Source organism: Gallus gallus, chromosome 5, assembly GCF_016699485.2.
Source record: "Gallus gallus isolate bGalGal1 chromosome 5, bGalGal1.mat.broiler.GRCg7b, whole genome shotgun sequence".
In the NCBI taxonomy this organism is placed as follows: domain Eukaryota; kingdom Metazoa; phylum Chordata; class Aves; order Galliformes; family Phasianidae; genus Gallus; species Gallus gallus.
The window spans coordinates 8,587,244-8,601,288 of NC_052536.1; the positions used below are offsets into that span (position 1 = coordinate 8,587,244).

At 38.6% G+C, this 14,045-nt stretch overlaps 1 protein-coding gene across 3 annotated transcripts in view; it reads right to left on the bottom strand.

Moving 5' to 3' along the window:
• Positions 1–1,737: 1,737 nt before the first annotated feature.
• Positions 1,738–14,045, bottom strand: part of AMPD3 (adenosine monophosphate deaminase 3) — a 29,026-nt gene continuing 16,718 nt past the window's right edge. For 2 of the 3 annotated variants that reach the window (NM_001199588.2, XM_015286376.4), the window contains exons 9-15: positions 13,116–13,279; positions 11,799–11,925; positions 10,709–10,872; positions 8,554–8,674; positions 7,347–7,520; positions 6,125–6,235; positions 1,738–5,267 (exon numbers count right to left, since the gene is read on the bottom strand). In NM_001199588.2, coding sequence (NP_001186517.1) covers positions 5,091–5,267; positions 6,125–6,235; positions 7,347–7,520; positions 8,554–8,674; positions 10,709–10,872; positions 11,799–11,925; positions 13,116–13,279 — 1,038 coding nt within the window. In that variant the 3' untranslated portion in view covers positions 1,738–5,090. The other variant, XM_015286378.4, reaches the window with a different exon arrangement.

The window sequence follows — 14,045 nt, forward strand, 5'->3', positions numbered from 1 at the left end:
ATCCTGGAACAGAAACCTCCACAGAGTGTCTTAAAACTGTTAGATATACCTGGGAGCTGTCTGTTAAACTGGGTGGCCTTAACTCTTGATACTGCACGTACATTCAATTCCCAATCTACTAACTACACACGCTCTGTAGTAGAATTGCTACTAATACTGCATTAATGAATTTTATGTTGTTAAACCCCTCTTGAACAAAAGTTACTGTAAGGTTTTATCTTCACCTATTGTAAGTCAGTGCCTGGAATGCTGCTTCCTTAAAAATGATTCTTAAAGAGTTAGCTATTTCAGAACTGAGTTTTTTTTTAAATCATCTCTTCAGATGTTTGGCTTCTGAAGCCTCCAGTTTATCATACAGCAACTTACTTTCAAGACTGATTCTTTTCCTGTTGCTCTGTGTAGCTGAAACTAACCTGAATGGTACAGCATTCTTTTCCAGCAACACCAGTGTACTTAGCACCACATACACATTTTGCATATATATTTTGCTGTAAACTGCCCTTGTTCCAATGAAGGTTACATCTGTAACTGGTGTGACAAGTTCTTCCTTTCTGTGCTTTCTGAAACGCCCATACAGCCATTAACAGGCGATTGCTTACCTATTTACTCACCATGGTAACCTAGCTGTTGGGGTTAAAATATTGAACTCTGGGCATAAGCTTCATAGGCCCAAAGTCTTTTTTTATATACATAGGTGTCTGGTTGAGAATGTAGACTGAACTTTGCCCAGTGTGAGTCTGGTGAAGTGAAGAACACTATTCAAAAGGTAATTCAATGAGCGCTGTCCTTTGGTTCAAAGCATTTATCAATGTACTTAGAAGTTCAAAGTGTTTTTTATGAATGAAGCTCAGGTTAGAAAGAAACTTCCCCTTCTGGAATTTGGTTATGTGGAACAAGGTGCAAGGTACTTGTTACCCATGGTAAATGCAGCAGTGGTGTTCTTTTTTCACTATTACATATACTGTTGTCAAAGATGCTTAAGATTGGTATTTAGTGTTTTGAGACATGAGGGAGAAATACACCTTCTTTAGTTACTCATGTTTCTAAATTGCTGCTCTTGTGCTTCATGCATGCCAGCTTGTGTAGAATAAAGGGTTTGTACAGAGAGACACATTAAATCTTTATTTTCTACTAAAGAAAGCAATTTGTGTTAAACACTTCTCAAAAATCATCTTTGCTCCAACAAAATGTTTATTTTAATATCAGCTATTTATTTCAATTTGTCACTGATAATAGGCTTAGATTAGTGCTGCATTTCTTCAGATAAAGTTGTTCTGTGTACTGCTTAGTTGTTTCAATTGTGGTGTCAGAACTGCTTTCCTGTTCCCAAATTCAAGTGTTTTGCCTCCAAGTACAACATCAAGACGAGGCTCCAATATCAGCAAGAGTTGCAGCAGGCCCTGCTCGGGTTTCTGCTTGGGATGAGCTGGAAATGAAGGTACAAGGTGGACAGTCCTACACTACAGTTTCACTGCAGGACTTAGTGCCAGGCCTTTGAGTGGTGTGAAGCAGCACAGTTGGTTTTCGTTAACACCAAGTCATTTGAAGTTGGTAAACGTTTTTCTCTCTTTAATAACGCTATCTCCAGTGTTTCTTCAGTTCTTATACTATATTAATCCTTAATTTTGGTTTAATCTTCTGTAATGCTAACAATTATTGCACAGTTTTTTAGTTTTCTTTAAACGCAGAGGCTTTAGAGCAGCTACAGTTTTATTGAGACGCATCCACACACAAAAATCCTAATATATTCTTTATCATTTATTTGTGTAATGTTTTATGCTTCCACAAGAGCAAAAGAGAAACATTTAACCTAGGCACAGAGGAAAAAGCATTTTTTACAGACATCCCTCTCCACCTTTTTTCAGGTTGATATGTTAACTAGGCAACTAGAGTAGAAAGGTTTAGCCACAAGTAAAGAACAGTGTTGTATATGAGAAGGTAAGATAGGTCTGGTGTGAAGAACAATCTGTGTTACCCAGTAGCAGAGTAAGTGACTTAAGTTTGCTGCAGTACCGTGAGAAAATGGAAGAGCATCTCTAGAAATGGCTCAAATTGATATGTTTTAAATATCAAGAATCCATAATTAACCATTTTAGCTGGACGTGTAAAATGTCTGAGCTACTAGATTTAAGGAAGTCCTGAATAACATTTGAATATTAACACTGGTGAAATGATGAGGAAATAGGATTCTCTGCCATCCTGAAGCATTCCTCCCAGCCACCACCAAATCACCACCTTCAGCGATGCTCTTCTATAGTCCCCTTCTTTTTTCTATGTAAGCAAAACAAACTGTGACGTAACCCAGTCAGATCTTGATATGGTCTGGGGTATATAAGAACAGCAATTTGCCCAATCTTGCACTTGAGTAAACGTGTACAACAGTTAATTCAGATGACAGTAACACTTCAACACTGGATCTGTCCTTACATGTATATCCTGCGACTGCAAAGTTGTTTGAAATAGTCATTAGAACAAAACTGCAACTTAAAAAAGCTCAAGTTCCAGAACTGACCCTGAGAATCAGTAACATTTGCATAATTAAAAGATGACCCAAAACGAGATGTAGCAGTGGAAGCTTGGAAGGATATGGCTCTGTTTCCCTAAATATAACACTTAGCTCAACGTTTTGTTAAAAGCAGCAACAAGGGATGCACTGAAAAGAGAATCTGTGCTAATGGTCACTTGTCTGGTAGCGTTATTGTTGTTAAAACCCAGATTACGCTCTTCTAATAACAAAGATTTAAACTGTTCTGTTTGATTAATTTGGGTTTTGCTTTATTGTTTGTTTTTGGGGTGTTGGGGTTGTTTTGGTTGTTTGTGTTTTTTGAGAGAGCTACCAACATGTTAGAACTCGATGTTTTGAGGTAAGGGAAGTTGAAAAGGTATTAAACATACAGTAGTTTGGTATAATGTAAAAAAAAAACCCTAGGAAATATAAATGACAAACAAAGACACACTAATGGCAATCCACAGGTGAAACGGCCCAAGTAAAGCAATGGTTATGAGATCAAAAATACTTAAAAGTAAAATTATCAAAAGCATGTTACTTACTCAGACTGGATAGAGGTGCTGAGGTAAATAACACTGTTTATAGAAATTTATTAGGAAGCTGCACTAGTGAAGAGAACATTTCCCCATTGTACGTAGTCGAAAGGTTGGAACCACTGTTTTCAGGCCGTTGGAAGAAAATTATACTCTCAGATCCTGATAATGCATTCTGTGAGCTGCTAAAATCTCTAGCAGTGAGGGCAATAGGTGTTGTAGACTATGACCTTAGAACCACTTTATGTTACACAACTGAGCAGTATAGCACTGGTTCACAGGATTTCTAGCTGCACTAGGAATGTCAAAAATGGCACTAGTTGAACACTGCAGACATGAAGCTAGATGGCTGAAGAGCTGAAAGCAAGTCTCCCACCATCTGTCTGCAACCTTGTTTTGTATCAGAATTCCTCTTCTAGCCTTGTGAGCACTGCAACTCCCTGCATGGCCAGCAGTCTGTTCCTGCACTCCAGGGCTCCCTGTAGAAGCCCTATTTCCATGCTATTTCCTAAGGTCTTTTTTCAGGTTAATTTCTTATGGGGCTCTTCCATGGCTGCACAGCTGTAGGTGATAATAGGGAATTCTTCATGCAATCACCATTCAGGACAGAAGGTATGTTAGAAATAACTGTCCTTGAAGGTACTGCTTTCAACTCCTACAGCCTGAGGAGAGTGTTTGTCCTCTGCAGGTCTCTAACTGTAAGCTCACCATCCTATCTTAGGGACTGTAGGCCTTCAGATTAGTTCAGTTTTGGACTTACAGGCATTGGCACTCTCTCTCTGCTTGTCCATAATCCTTCAAGTCTTTTTCTTTTTTTGCATGAAGCTACCTACAGTTTCTACAATATGAGGGTACTGTCAAGTGATATTTATTACCTTTACTCCTTTCTGAGTGAAGTAATACTTTGTCTTCAGAAGGGTATTCAGATTGGGGGGTAAAAAAGGATGTACAGTGAAAAATACTGCAGTTGCTATATTTTACTATCTGTTCCATCATAAATAAAAAGTAAAAAGTAACTAAAAATTACCTATTTCAGGTGGGCTAGCTTCTGTATAAATAGACAGTTTGTGACTTCTCATTCATCTCTGTAACTGACTAAAATACAGACTAACACAAATTTGTAAAAAGACATCAGAAGTAGGACCAGAACCCAGGTCTGGAGTTTCTACTGCTGATTCATAAGAACACTTCCTTTGTTCAAGTAAAAAATTTCTCTTTACATGCAACCAGAATTATCTGCATAAGTTTCCAAGTAATTTGAATTGGCATACCGACATACTCTGATTAAAAAGCAATAAAAAACATGTTCTTCGCCTACAGTGCAGAGCTTTCATAACGTAATTACACTTGTTATTACAGTGTACAATAGTGATGATTTTGACATCGTGATTTCTACATATTAAGGTTAAAAACCTTTAGTATGCTGTTATTTGAAGCCATCCTACATGACAACAGGAAGTAATTAAGTGGTCATTAAATGCGACTACTGTATTTTGAGTTTCCTTGTTTTCCAGTTTAACTGCTGAAACGTTAAGGTAAAAATCGTGTCAGGACACCGTTCAGAATGAGAGGGCAGACTCAAAATTACACACCCTATACACTCTGCTAGTGAATAAAGAGTTAAACTTCCAAGTGGTAAATACCATGATTGCTATGAGACTAGCAGGACAAAAACAGGTGTGTGTGTTCTTTCAGCATCTGCAGTATCCTAAAATGCATCTCACAGACGCATTATGAATAATCTCTATAGTTTTGCAAGCTACAATACAGTGCACATTTAAGACACTATGAAACAAATAATACATGATTCTCAGTTTGCATATAATATTTACAGCGGTCTCACAAAGCCTACTGTTTGTAGAAACCGACATTTTTGCAATGAGAATAACTCAGTAGAAGATAACAGCAAATGCTGTTTACCTCCCATAGATACTCTGTTTTTCTCCATACTGTTCAATTATTTCTTGGTAGCGTCAACAACAGATGATTCGATACTAATTAGCATCTCAGTCTTCTTGGGAGTGAAATGCTGTGGTTTGAGTTTGTGACTACTTTGACAACGTCGAAATCTCATCTGTTCTCATAGCATCAGACAGGAAACTAAGTTCATTGCACAGCGTCTCGTATCTGAAGGCCATCCGGATCTGTGCAACATTCGTCTTACGAATGTCATTTCCCTCTGGCCCTTCTTTACAGTAGTTAACCCCTAAGAATTTCTGTTTTTCCTGTGAAGAGGATTAAACATAAAGGAAGAAGTCAGTTCAAATGCTTTGATTTATTACATAACTGAATATATAGAGTTGGACGAGTCCATTGCAAGTGAACCGAGCAACTTTCACCAGCTGGCCACTGACCTTTACATCAAGGTCTTAATCACCTCTGGAGATTTTAAGGTCAATATAAATCCTTGTGTTAGCATTCAGTCTTCCCTACTGCATCTTTCAAAGGAGAGGTCAAAAAATAGACTTAGGTTTATTTTGTTAGTTAGAAGTTTACTTGAGGAAAATCAGTAGTCGTCACTAGAGAATACTGCAAGAAACAAAACAATGTACATGAAAAGCCTCTTCACCTTTCTTGAAAGGAATGTTTGAGAGATACTTGGAAGAGAAAATGCTCTAAAACGAACCTCAGAGAGCATGCTGTGGTTTTATAGGGAAAAAAACCGTAGTATGACTACATATCTAAATATAACACTTTTAGTAGTAGTTCTTCCTAGCTAAAAGTATGTCTTGCTTAATGACAGGCAGATTATATTTACTTATTGCAAGACATAAAATTACTAGCAGAGGGATATCATCCAAAGGATTAAAGATTTGGAAGTGGAGGGAGAAATGAGTATAAACAGGCACCCAGTCTCTGCACATTTGGGGAATTCCAAACTAAAGCTAATGAGTAAAACGTAACTAATACTTTTCTAATGTGAGGCACAGCAGATCTTTTGCAAGTAGTCAGGGAAAAGAAGATAAGGATGCATACAAGTATGTCACATAAAGATCTACTTTCCAATTTTCAGACTGCTGGCTTCTGTCTTTCTACTCGCCCTAATATTCACCAAAAAGAAAAGCTTTTCAGCCCCAATTACCTTATCTGACAATCCACTCTGTAGCACGCTGTTTCTTGCTATCTCACATAAGTCACAGGTACTTAGTTTCCACACCTGGGCTGCAATAGCATATTCTTCCATGAGTGCTTCCTGTATCACCAAAATATGTTTAGTATCAAATTATATATAAAGAAGGTATAAATGTGGATACGTTCTCATTACTAATTAAGGAATTTACACATGCTTTTTAGATAGCTGTGAAAACTTAGAGGCTTAAGACTTAACATTGCTGTTATTAATGAAAAGGCCTGTCACTGCTAGTTTCCAAAGGGTGACTTAAATAATTCAGAGATACTGGGTATCCAGTTATCTTAGCCTAAGAAATTGCAGCCTGCATTCTATATCTTCAAAGGCATTTATTAGGCAATTACAAATGAGATCTCAGGGTTTATAGACACCTTGGAGAGCCTCGTCTTAAATCTTTAATGGACACGTTACGTAGACAGACAGCAGGGCAATTTCTCACTTCTGACCTCCCCTACAAGAAGGCTGTTGGGTCTGACTCTAGAGGGCTGTCACAGCTGAGGATGTCCATGCTATGTGTAATTCAGGTGCCGTTCCATGCGGAAAGCCCCCACCAGAGCTCCCTGTCTTTTCTAGCAAAGGCACGTCATGGGCAAGCCTGGGCAAAGCACTCCAGAGCTTGGCTCATCCTCAGAACTCAGACACCTGAGCGATGGATGGGCCGCTCTGAGGCACAGCGTGTCTTATGTCAGTGCTGATCACAAAATCAAGGCATCATGGCACACAGTGGCCAGGTATTTCTGTCCTGCCGGGCTACCCAAGGGCAGGAATCAATTTCAGTTCACCGAGCAAACAGCTTATGTGATCTTCAGAGACTCCACGTGGTATTTTTGTAATGTACTTCCCCACATTCATTAGCAAGGAAACGACTTTCCTGGCACTCTAGAGGATTGTTTGTTTATGAAGGCTTAAACCTCCCTCCAGCCTCATCCTTCGTTCTATACTTCAACAGCCAACACTGGAGAGGCAAGAGTACAAAAGAAACATAATTAGGAAATCAGACATTTCCTTATGAAACCTAATAGTGACTGGGAATGAGGAAGAATAATGAATGAAGTGACTAAAAGACATGAAACTTTACATCCTAAGCAATTACATAAAATAGATTTCAGGTCATTCTGGGCCTACGTAGTACTGCTGCCAATTTCAAAAGATAAGTGATTTTTACAATTCTTACCTTTGTGTAATGAAATTGCATAGGATCGTCTGTAGAGAGAGAGACGTGAAGTCCCTTATGGAGAAATTCCCGTAGTGGATTTTTTGAGTACTCCAGGAATAGGCTATTGTTACTAAGTGGAGACATGGCAATGGGTATTTGTGCAAGATAATAAAGATACTGCAGGACAGGACTCTGCAAAATAAAACACAATCAGCAGTTAGTGTTACTAGGGGATAGTGGGAAGAAAAATAAAAGATTTCCCTTGGAGAAAGTGGAATAACATTACAGAGGGAGGATGAAGACCAGAATGTGTTACACTGACACTGAATTTTCTCAGGTTTAAGAGTCTAAATTGTAAATTGTTACTGATCTTTACAGAAATAATTTACATTCTTCAAAACTATCTGCAGTCTGGTCTTTAAAAATGTGCTGACTTTACTGTACATTCATAAGCATGCATGGCTAGTAAGAGTGCTGCATTTGATACTAGCAGTGTATCTCCACCTGCCCCAAAAGCTGGGAGTCACAGATAATAACAGATGTATCAGACCTGCTAAGCAATTGGTTATTTTCAAAACTGCAGTCCAATTTGATTGAAGAGCTTAATTTAAATAATGCATAGTCACCTCATCTTTACTCATTACTCTTTTTGGCCTAACCAACTGTCTGCTATGCCACGTTATCCCACTAAGCTAAGCAGGAGTGAATAGGAAAATACTGTGGGTCAGGTACTGCCTTACTTAATGTCTGTCTCATTTTGGGAATCAGTGGTTCAGAGCATTACATCACACATGACTTCAGGCAAAACTTCAGAGAATTTTGGGGAAAGAACTGCAATAATCTCATTGCAAGCCTGCCACCCACTGACCAATTGTTTTAATTACAAAAAAAGTGGCCTGCAGATGAGGATTTGCATGATGGTTATTTATTCATAGGCCAGGCATAGTGTTTGTCCTAGCTACAACAATCAAGTTGTATATAAAATATTACTGTGTTATATAGCTGTGTTCCAATGTGATCCAATTCTCTAGATACAAATAATCACAAACTTAATGAACTTTTCAGTGAACAGGGCTGCCAAATGGAAAATGTAAAGAAGTAGGAAGCACTCCTGAGCTCGCTCCTTTCTAATCAAAGTGAAGAGTTCTTGTGCTATGCTAAGTAAGTTACGTGGTAACTGCTATAAGCAGACAGTGATCAGTTTAGATGAGCACACAAGCAGTACCTTCTTCAAGAGCAGTCCATGAGAAATGTTGTCTGCTGTCAGAAAGGCTGACACAAGATGTGTGATAGACCCAGCTTCTCCACAGTGAGGTCGAAACAAGAAAGTACACATGCCTCTTTCCCTGGGGAAATGAAAAGCAAGTCCCACTTAAAAGAAATTTATTGTACCTGATATGCAGATAATTAACATTAATATAGGAATTTAAACAAAAATATACAGTACAGCGTATCATGATATCACACCTAGATACCAGCCTAATGAGTCACTGTTTAATACAGCAGGTCCCTCTACCCAAGCCCCGTACATCACCTGATGTATCTGTGTTTCTTCCTTACTTTCCCAGTTACATCTCTCTTACCCATGTGTTAACTATTGGGTGAACACCTACTGAACTGACTGCAGTCCAGGGAACTGGCAGATGGAAAGCTAAGTGAACTGATGCAGCCCCTAGCTTCTAAATAGCTAAATAGTTAAAAAAAAAAAATCAAGGGAAGAATTAGAAGCTTGTTGCCAAAAGTAGCTAACACTTCCCAGTGTGATGTCAACCTGCCACCTCACCAAGTTTAGTGTAACATAAAACCATACCATCGGTAGCATAGAGATGATCTAGGAGTGTTAGTTACTATTCTAGCACTGCAATTTCTATAAGTCTTTTATTTGTATCATCAGTATTAAAAATGATGCAGGTTTTTAAGTCATAATTGACCCTGTTTATACAGTGTCCTGCAATCTTCAGAGGTGTTCAAAACTGAATTTCAACAAGGACTGCTGGATTATAAAGCAAATTAAGGAGGTATGCTCATTTATGTTTCACCTAATAGAGGATCTGAGAATGTAATCCATCCTTTCTGATTTTGTTAATATTACCAGAACTGTGAACCAGAACTCCAATGGATTGGCTGTGATACTGACTCAAATGTATGTTCAACAGGGTGAACAGTTCTACTGACTCGCTGATGAGCTGTTTCAATATCTCACCTAGCTGTAAAGATGATTTTATGATTATCTAGGGAGATTTTCAAACAGTAGTTGAAATGATTTTGAGGTAAAAAACAAATGCGTAAGTTCTGACAGATCTTTGTTTTGGAAAGAAAAAAAGGTATACACTAAGGAGCATGTAGAGCAAGGCAGGAGGAAGGAATGACAATTTTCGTTCTGTAAAGGAAAAGACACAGCTCAACAGATGTCTAACAACAAAGCCTGTCGCAAATATAAGGCAGACTAAGGTGGTTGTTTCATGAAAAGCTTTGATTACATAGGGTGGTAGAGAAAAATAATGCTTTGGGTAGCAACGGGAATGGAGAAATAAAAATTGTTTGGAAAACTTGAATAAGGCAAATTTCTGACAATTTCTGCACCTCATTTGAGAAAATACAGAACACATTATTAATAATAATGAACCAAATCCTTGCAAAGTAAGTGAAGTGTCAACTGAGTGGACATAACTTCACTGTGCCTCAATTTGAGTCAGTTCTGCAGATCACTCAGCAAGTCAACTGTAAGGTCAGGAACATAACCTCAGGTTGAATTTCAGGCTTCGCTGATCCAGTGCCAAAATTTGGTTCACAGACATGATTTCATACGCAGTATGATGCACCTTGACATTACTTGCCTAGACATTGGTATCAGAAGTGGCAAAACCAAACGAGTCAGCCAGCATCTTAAAGTCAGTTAGCTGGGAGTGTGGTTTATAACGATGGCTTCCTTTGTCTATCTGTGGTAACAGCAGCAGCCCTTAAACCAACATTTCACAATGCAACTTTGTTCTCAGATCACCAGGAGATAACAGTTTACCAAGAGGTACGTTAGATCTGGAAATCCACTGCAAGTCTGAGCCAACAAAGTCAGTTTTGTGGAGTTTCTTGTTTTGTTTGATATATTCAGATTTAAGAAATTCACAAAACAAAGATATGCACAGGTATCAAACAAAAATATTAATCTGATGCCTTTACAGCTTCTGAGTATTTCATTTGAATTCAGTCTGCAGTTAACGTTTTCAGAATAAATCACGTACTCCTCTTGGACTCTTTAGAACCCCTCAAGGTAACCATTGCTTGCAAAGATGTACAAGCTAGTTGCAAATTGGCATCCAGACCAAGATTACTAATTGATTTTTCTTTCTGGAAACGCGTAACAAAGAAAAATGACTACTTACTGCCTAAGGTTGTTTAGCAACATGATGTTGACATACATGTAATACAAATAATAGCTATACGGGGGATTCTTCTCGCTGGTCCAGAGGTCTGGGTTAAGGCTTTTTTCAGAGAACATATGGCCACTGTGTTTGGATTCATCATCAACACTGTCAAAGCCAGTCACCTGGTGGGAGAAGATTCACAGGAATTGGTGTTTTCAAGAAGCCAACTCTGATGTTTCTGCACAAAACATAGAGTCCTCTTTATTTCCCTTATCATCCTAGCTAGAAGTCCTCCTGTTCTGCCCTCCTAGCATATCACGTAGACAGTGGGAATCACGTTTTCTCTGTAGCATCACCCAAAGAGCAACACTTGCTCAAGAAACTTGTTTTAGGATGAAGCAGGGTATGCAGAAGTACAGGCTCACAACAAGCATGAACATAGCACGTTCCTCCTGTTCTGCAGGAAAATGAGCAAACAGCAAAAAAAGAGTCCTGCCATTGAGGCCACAGTGTTCTGAAGTGCCCCAGTGTTAACAGAGAAGAACAGTCTGGGTGAGGGGGGGGGGGGAGAAAAGAGGAAAAAAATTCCTAAGCAAGCTTCCTGCATCTTCTGAAACAGAGAAGAAGCCGTGAAGCTCAAAAAAAAAAGCCTTTAAGAAGGCCTTTCAAATTCACGTAGATATACATTATAATTCTTCAAACTCATCTGCTCTGTTATTTGAAAAGCAGCAGAAGGCCAGAAGCTCCCAGGAGATCTTAAGTTCTGATCTGGGGTGCATTCAGAAATGTCTCTCTTTAAGTCCCAGCAGCTACATCCCCACATCTCTCCTGAACCCCATCAGGATCTACAGTCGTTTCCCTTCAGTTGCTTCATTTTCTGGAGGCAAGTCCCAGATGCAAGCTGAAGGTACATATCCCAGGTTAGGATGTTCCTTCTACACAAAAGCACGTGAACGCTTTAGTCATTTGTGGGAGGACAAATAAATAGCTGTTGAGTTGTTTGAAAACAACAATAGGTGTACTATCAAGGAGAAGGGTTCTTTTACTGTCTGGCAACAGCTGTGTTGAGTAGCAGAGGATCTAAGACAGAAAATGCAAGCATACTTACATATTTGAGGAAAAGATGTAATTCTTTGTGGTCTTTGGGATTGATTGTTGCTTCAAACAAAGGCACAAAAACATTCTCTAACATCTTTCCAAAATTTGGCAGAATATTCTTTGACCTAAATATATCACTGAAGGGGAAAAAATACACATAGTTGTGACTATTCTTTAATCAGCTTATTTTTTTCCTCAGTTTTCACATTTCCTTTTATTTCTGTTTATATGCTAATGCTTCAGTTCTGCCAGGACTGAGAAATCCAAAGTTTATGTCAGGGCAGGAACTGTCTCTGTGCTCTGTTCCCTGCACTGCCTGATGCTCTCTTCATCCAGGCTCTGCTGAAGCTCCTGAGTGCTCCAAAAATAGACAGTATGCAGTGGTAGGTGCCATCTCAAGAAGAATGGCACCTTCTCTTACAGCAATCCAAGTACTACAAGAGGAGATAAAGAATCACCCCTCACGAGGCTCTCTGTATTCCAAAGGTGTAACTACTCTAAATGAAAGTAAAGCATTTTGGTTTAGTGAGCCTTTCACAAAAGAGAGGCAGTACTTCAGTATGTAGTTAAATGCATGACTTTATGGATGTGCTGACTCCACTTTATACATAGGAAATTGCTATGCAAGAAATTTTCCCACTCATGGGAAATACACTTAGAGACTGATGCAACATATTCCAGCTGTGCATTTTCAAAACATGAAGTTCAGCCATTAAGGCTGGCAAAATTAACATGGGAGACTATATTAGCTACAATATACAGTAGTAGAAACATAAGCCTTTTCATAAAGGACCTAAAGTCCCAAAGGACTGAAAGGCTTAAAAGGGCTTAAAAACTAGTAAGTACTGGTATCGATTACAGCTTGCAAATTGTAGCAATCCAGGTTGGGTTTCTAAGTTCACTGTCATTTAGACACCGATCTGAAGAAAGTTGGATGATGATGATTTTGCAGAGCATTTTCTACATCCTCGCGGAACCCAAGAGTTGATTTATTTTAACTGCTGAGTTTCATTTTACCTTGCCTTTCAATGCAGCTCAATTTCATTCCGTTGTGATTTTTTGGTTTTAGTATCTTCAAATTTCAAAGCACTTCACAGCTGAATAAACAGTACATTTAAACTCCATCTCCTCCTCCACCCCCAGACTGTCAGAACTGCAGTAATGGTCAAGAATAAATTTCCCAGGCTGCTGCTTATAAATAGAACTATGGGACAACTTATAAGCCATCTAAAATCAGAAATATCTAATCTAATATCAGAAATTAAAACCAGATAATTCGGATGATTTCAAACTCTTTTAAGATTACTAAGAGCTTGTGATTACTTACTAGATTCTGGGAACCTGAATTATCCAGCGCATGTTAGGGGAATAGACTTTATGTTTAATGAACCATTTTGCCAAGTTCTGCCATTCATCTGGAGAGCGTCCATAGATGGATAATCGGGGTTCTGTATACTGGTACTTACTTTCTTCTAGTTCAAGGGCTACTTCCTATTGAACAATACATATATTTGCTTTAGCACAGATAGAGAAAACCATTAACAGCCAGTAGTGTATTTACCATCATATTTTCCTCACACCAGGCATAACTCTATACTGTCATCCTTTAAAGACGGAATTAATTGCTCATCTGTCTTTTTTTTATTATTACTTGGAGGAGGAGGTGGGGAGTATTTAAACATTCTGCCAGAATGCTATTTAAGTTTAACTAACTGTACCACCTCCCGTTAGAGGACAATATCCTTGTGCTATTAATACCTTAAGACCTTAAGACCTATGCTTAAAATTGACAAATCAGAACGAAACTACTTTATACTGTAGTAAATGACTGCATAAAATATGCAGAACAATGGAGAATCTGACCCAGAATACATATTAGTAACTAATTCTAAGGCTGTTGATTTTAGACAAGTACTTTTGTCGATCTATAAGCAGCTCATATCTGGTTCGTGAATACTAACTATACAACTAACTCTTGTGTTGCAAGAAGCAAATTTGGAGCCTGTGCACGTGCATGCAGACACAGATTTATGTCAAGGCACTTTTGTAGGTCCTCCTTCCCTAACAACTAACATCCCTAACATCCTAACAAAACATTAAGCCAGTGATTTCAGCCTTGGCTGCTTTCCGTTAGCTTGAAAGCACACACTCTGCTTTGAAGTTATATGCAGGTTGGAGCTCATGCAGTTGTTCTGGAAGCAGCAGTGGCTGATTTGGTGGAGGTCTTTTTCTGATCCATTGCTAGAACAAACGCAAT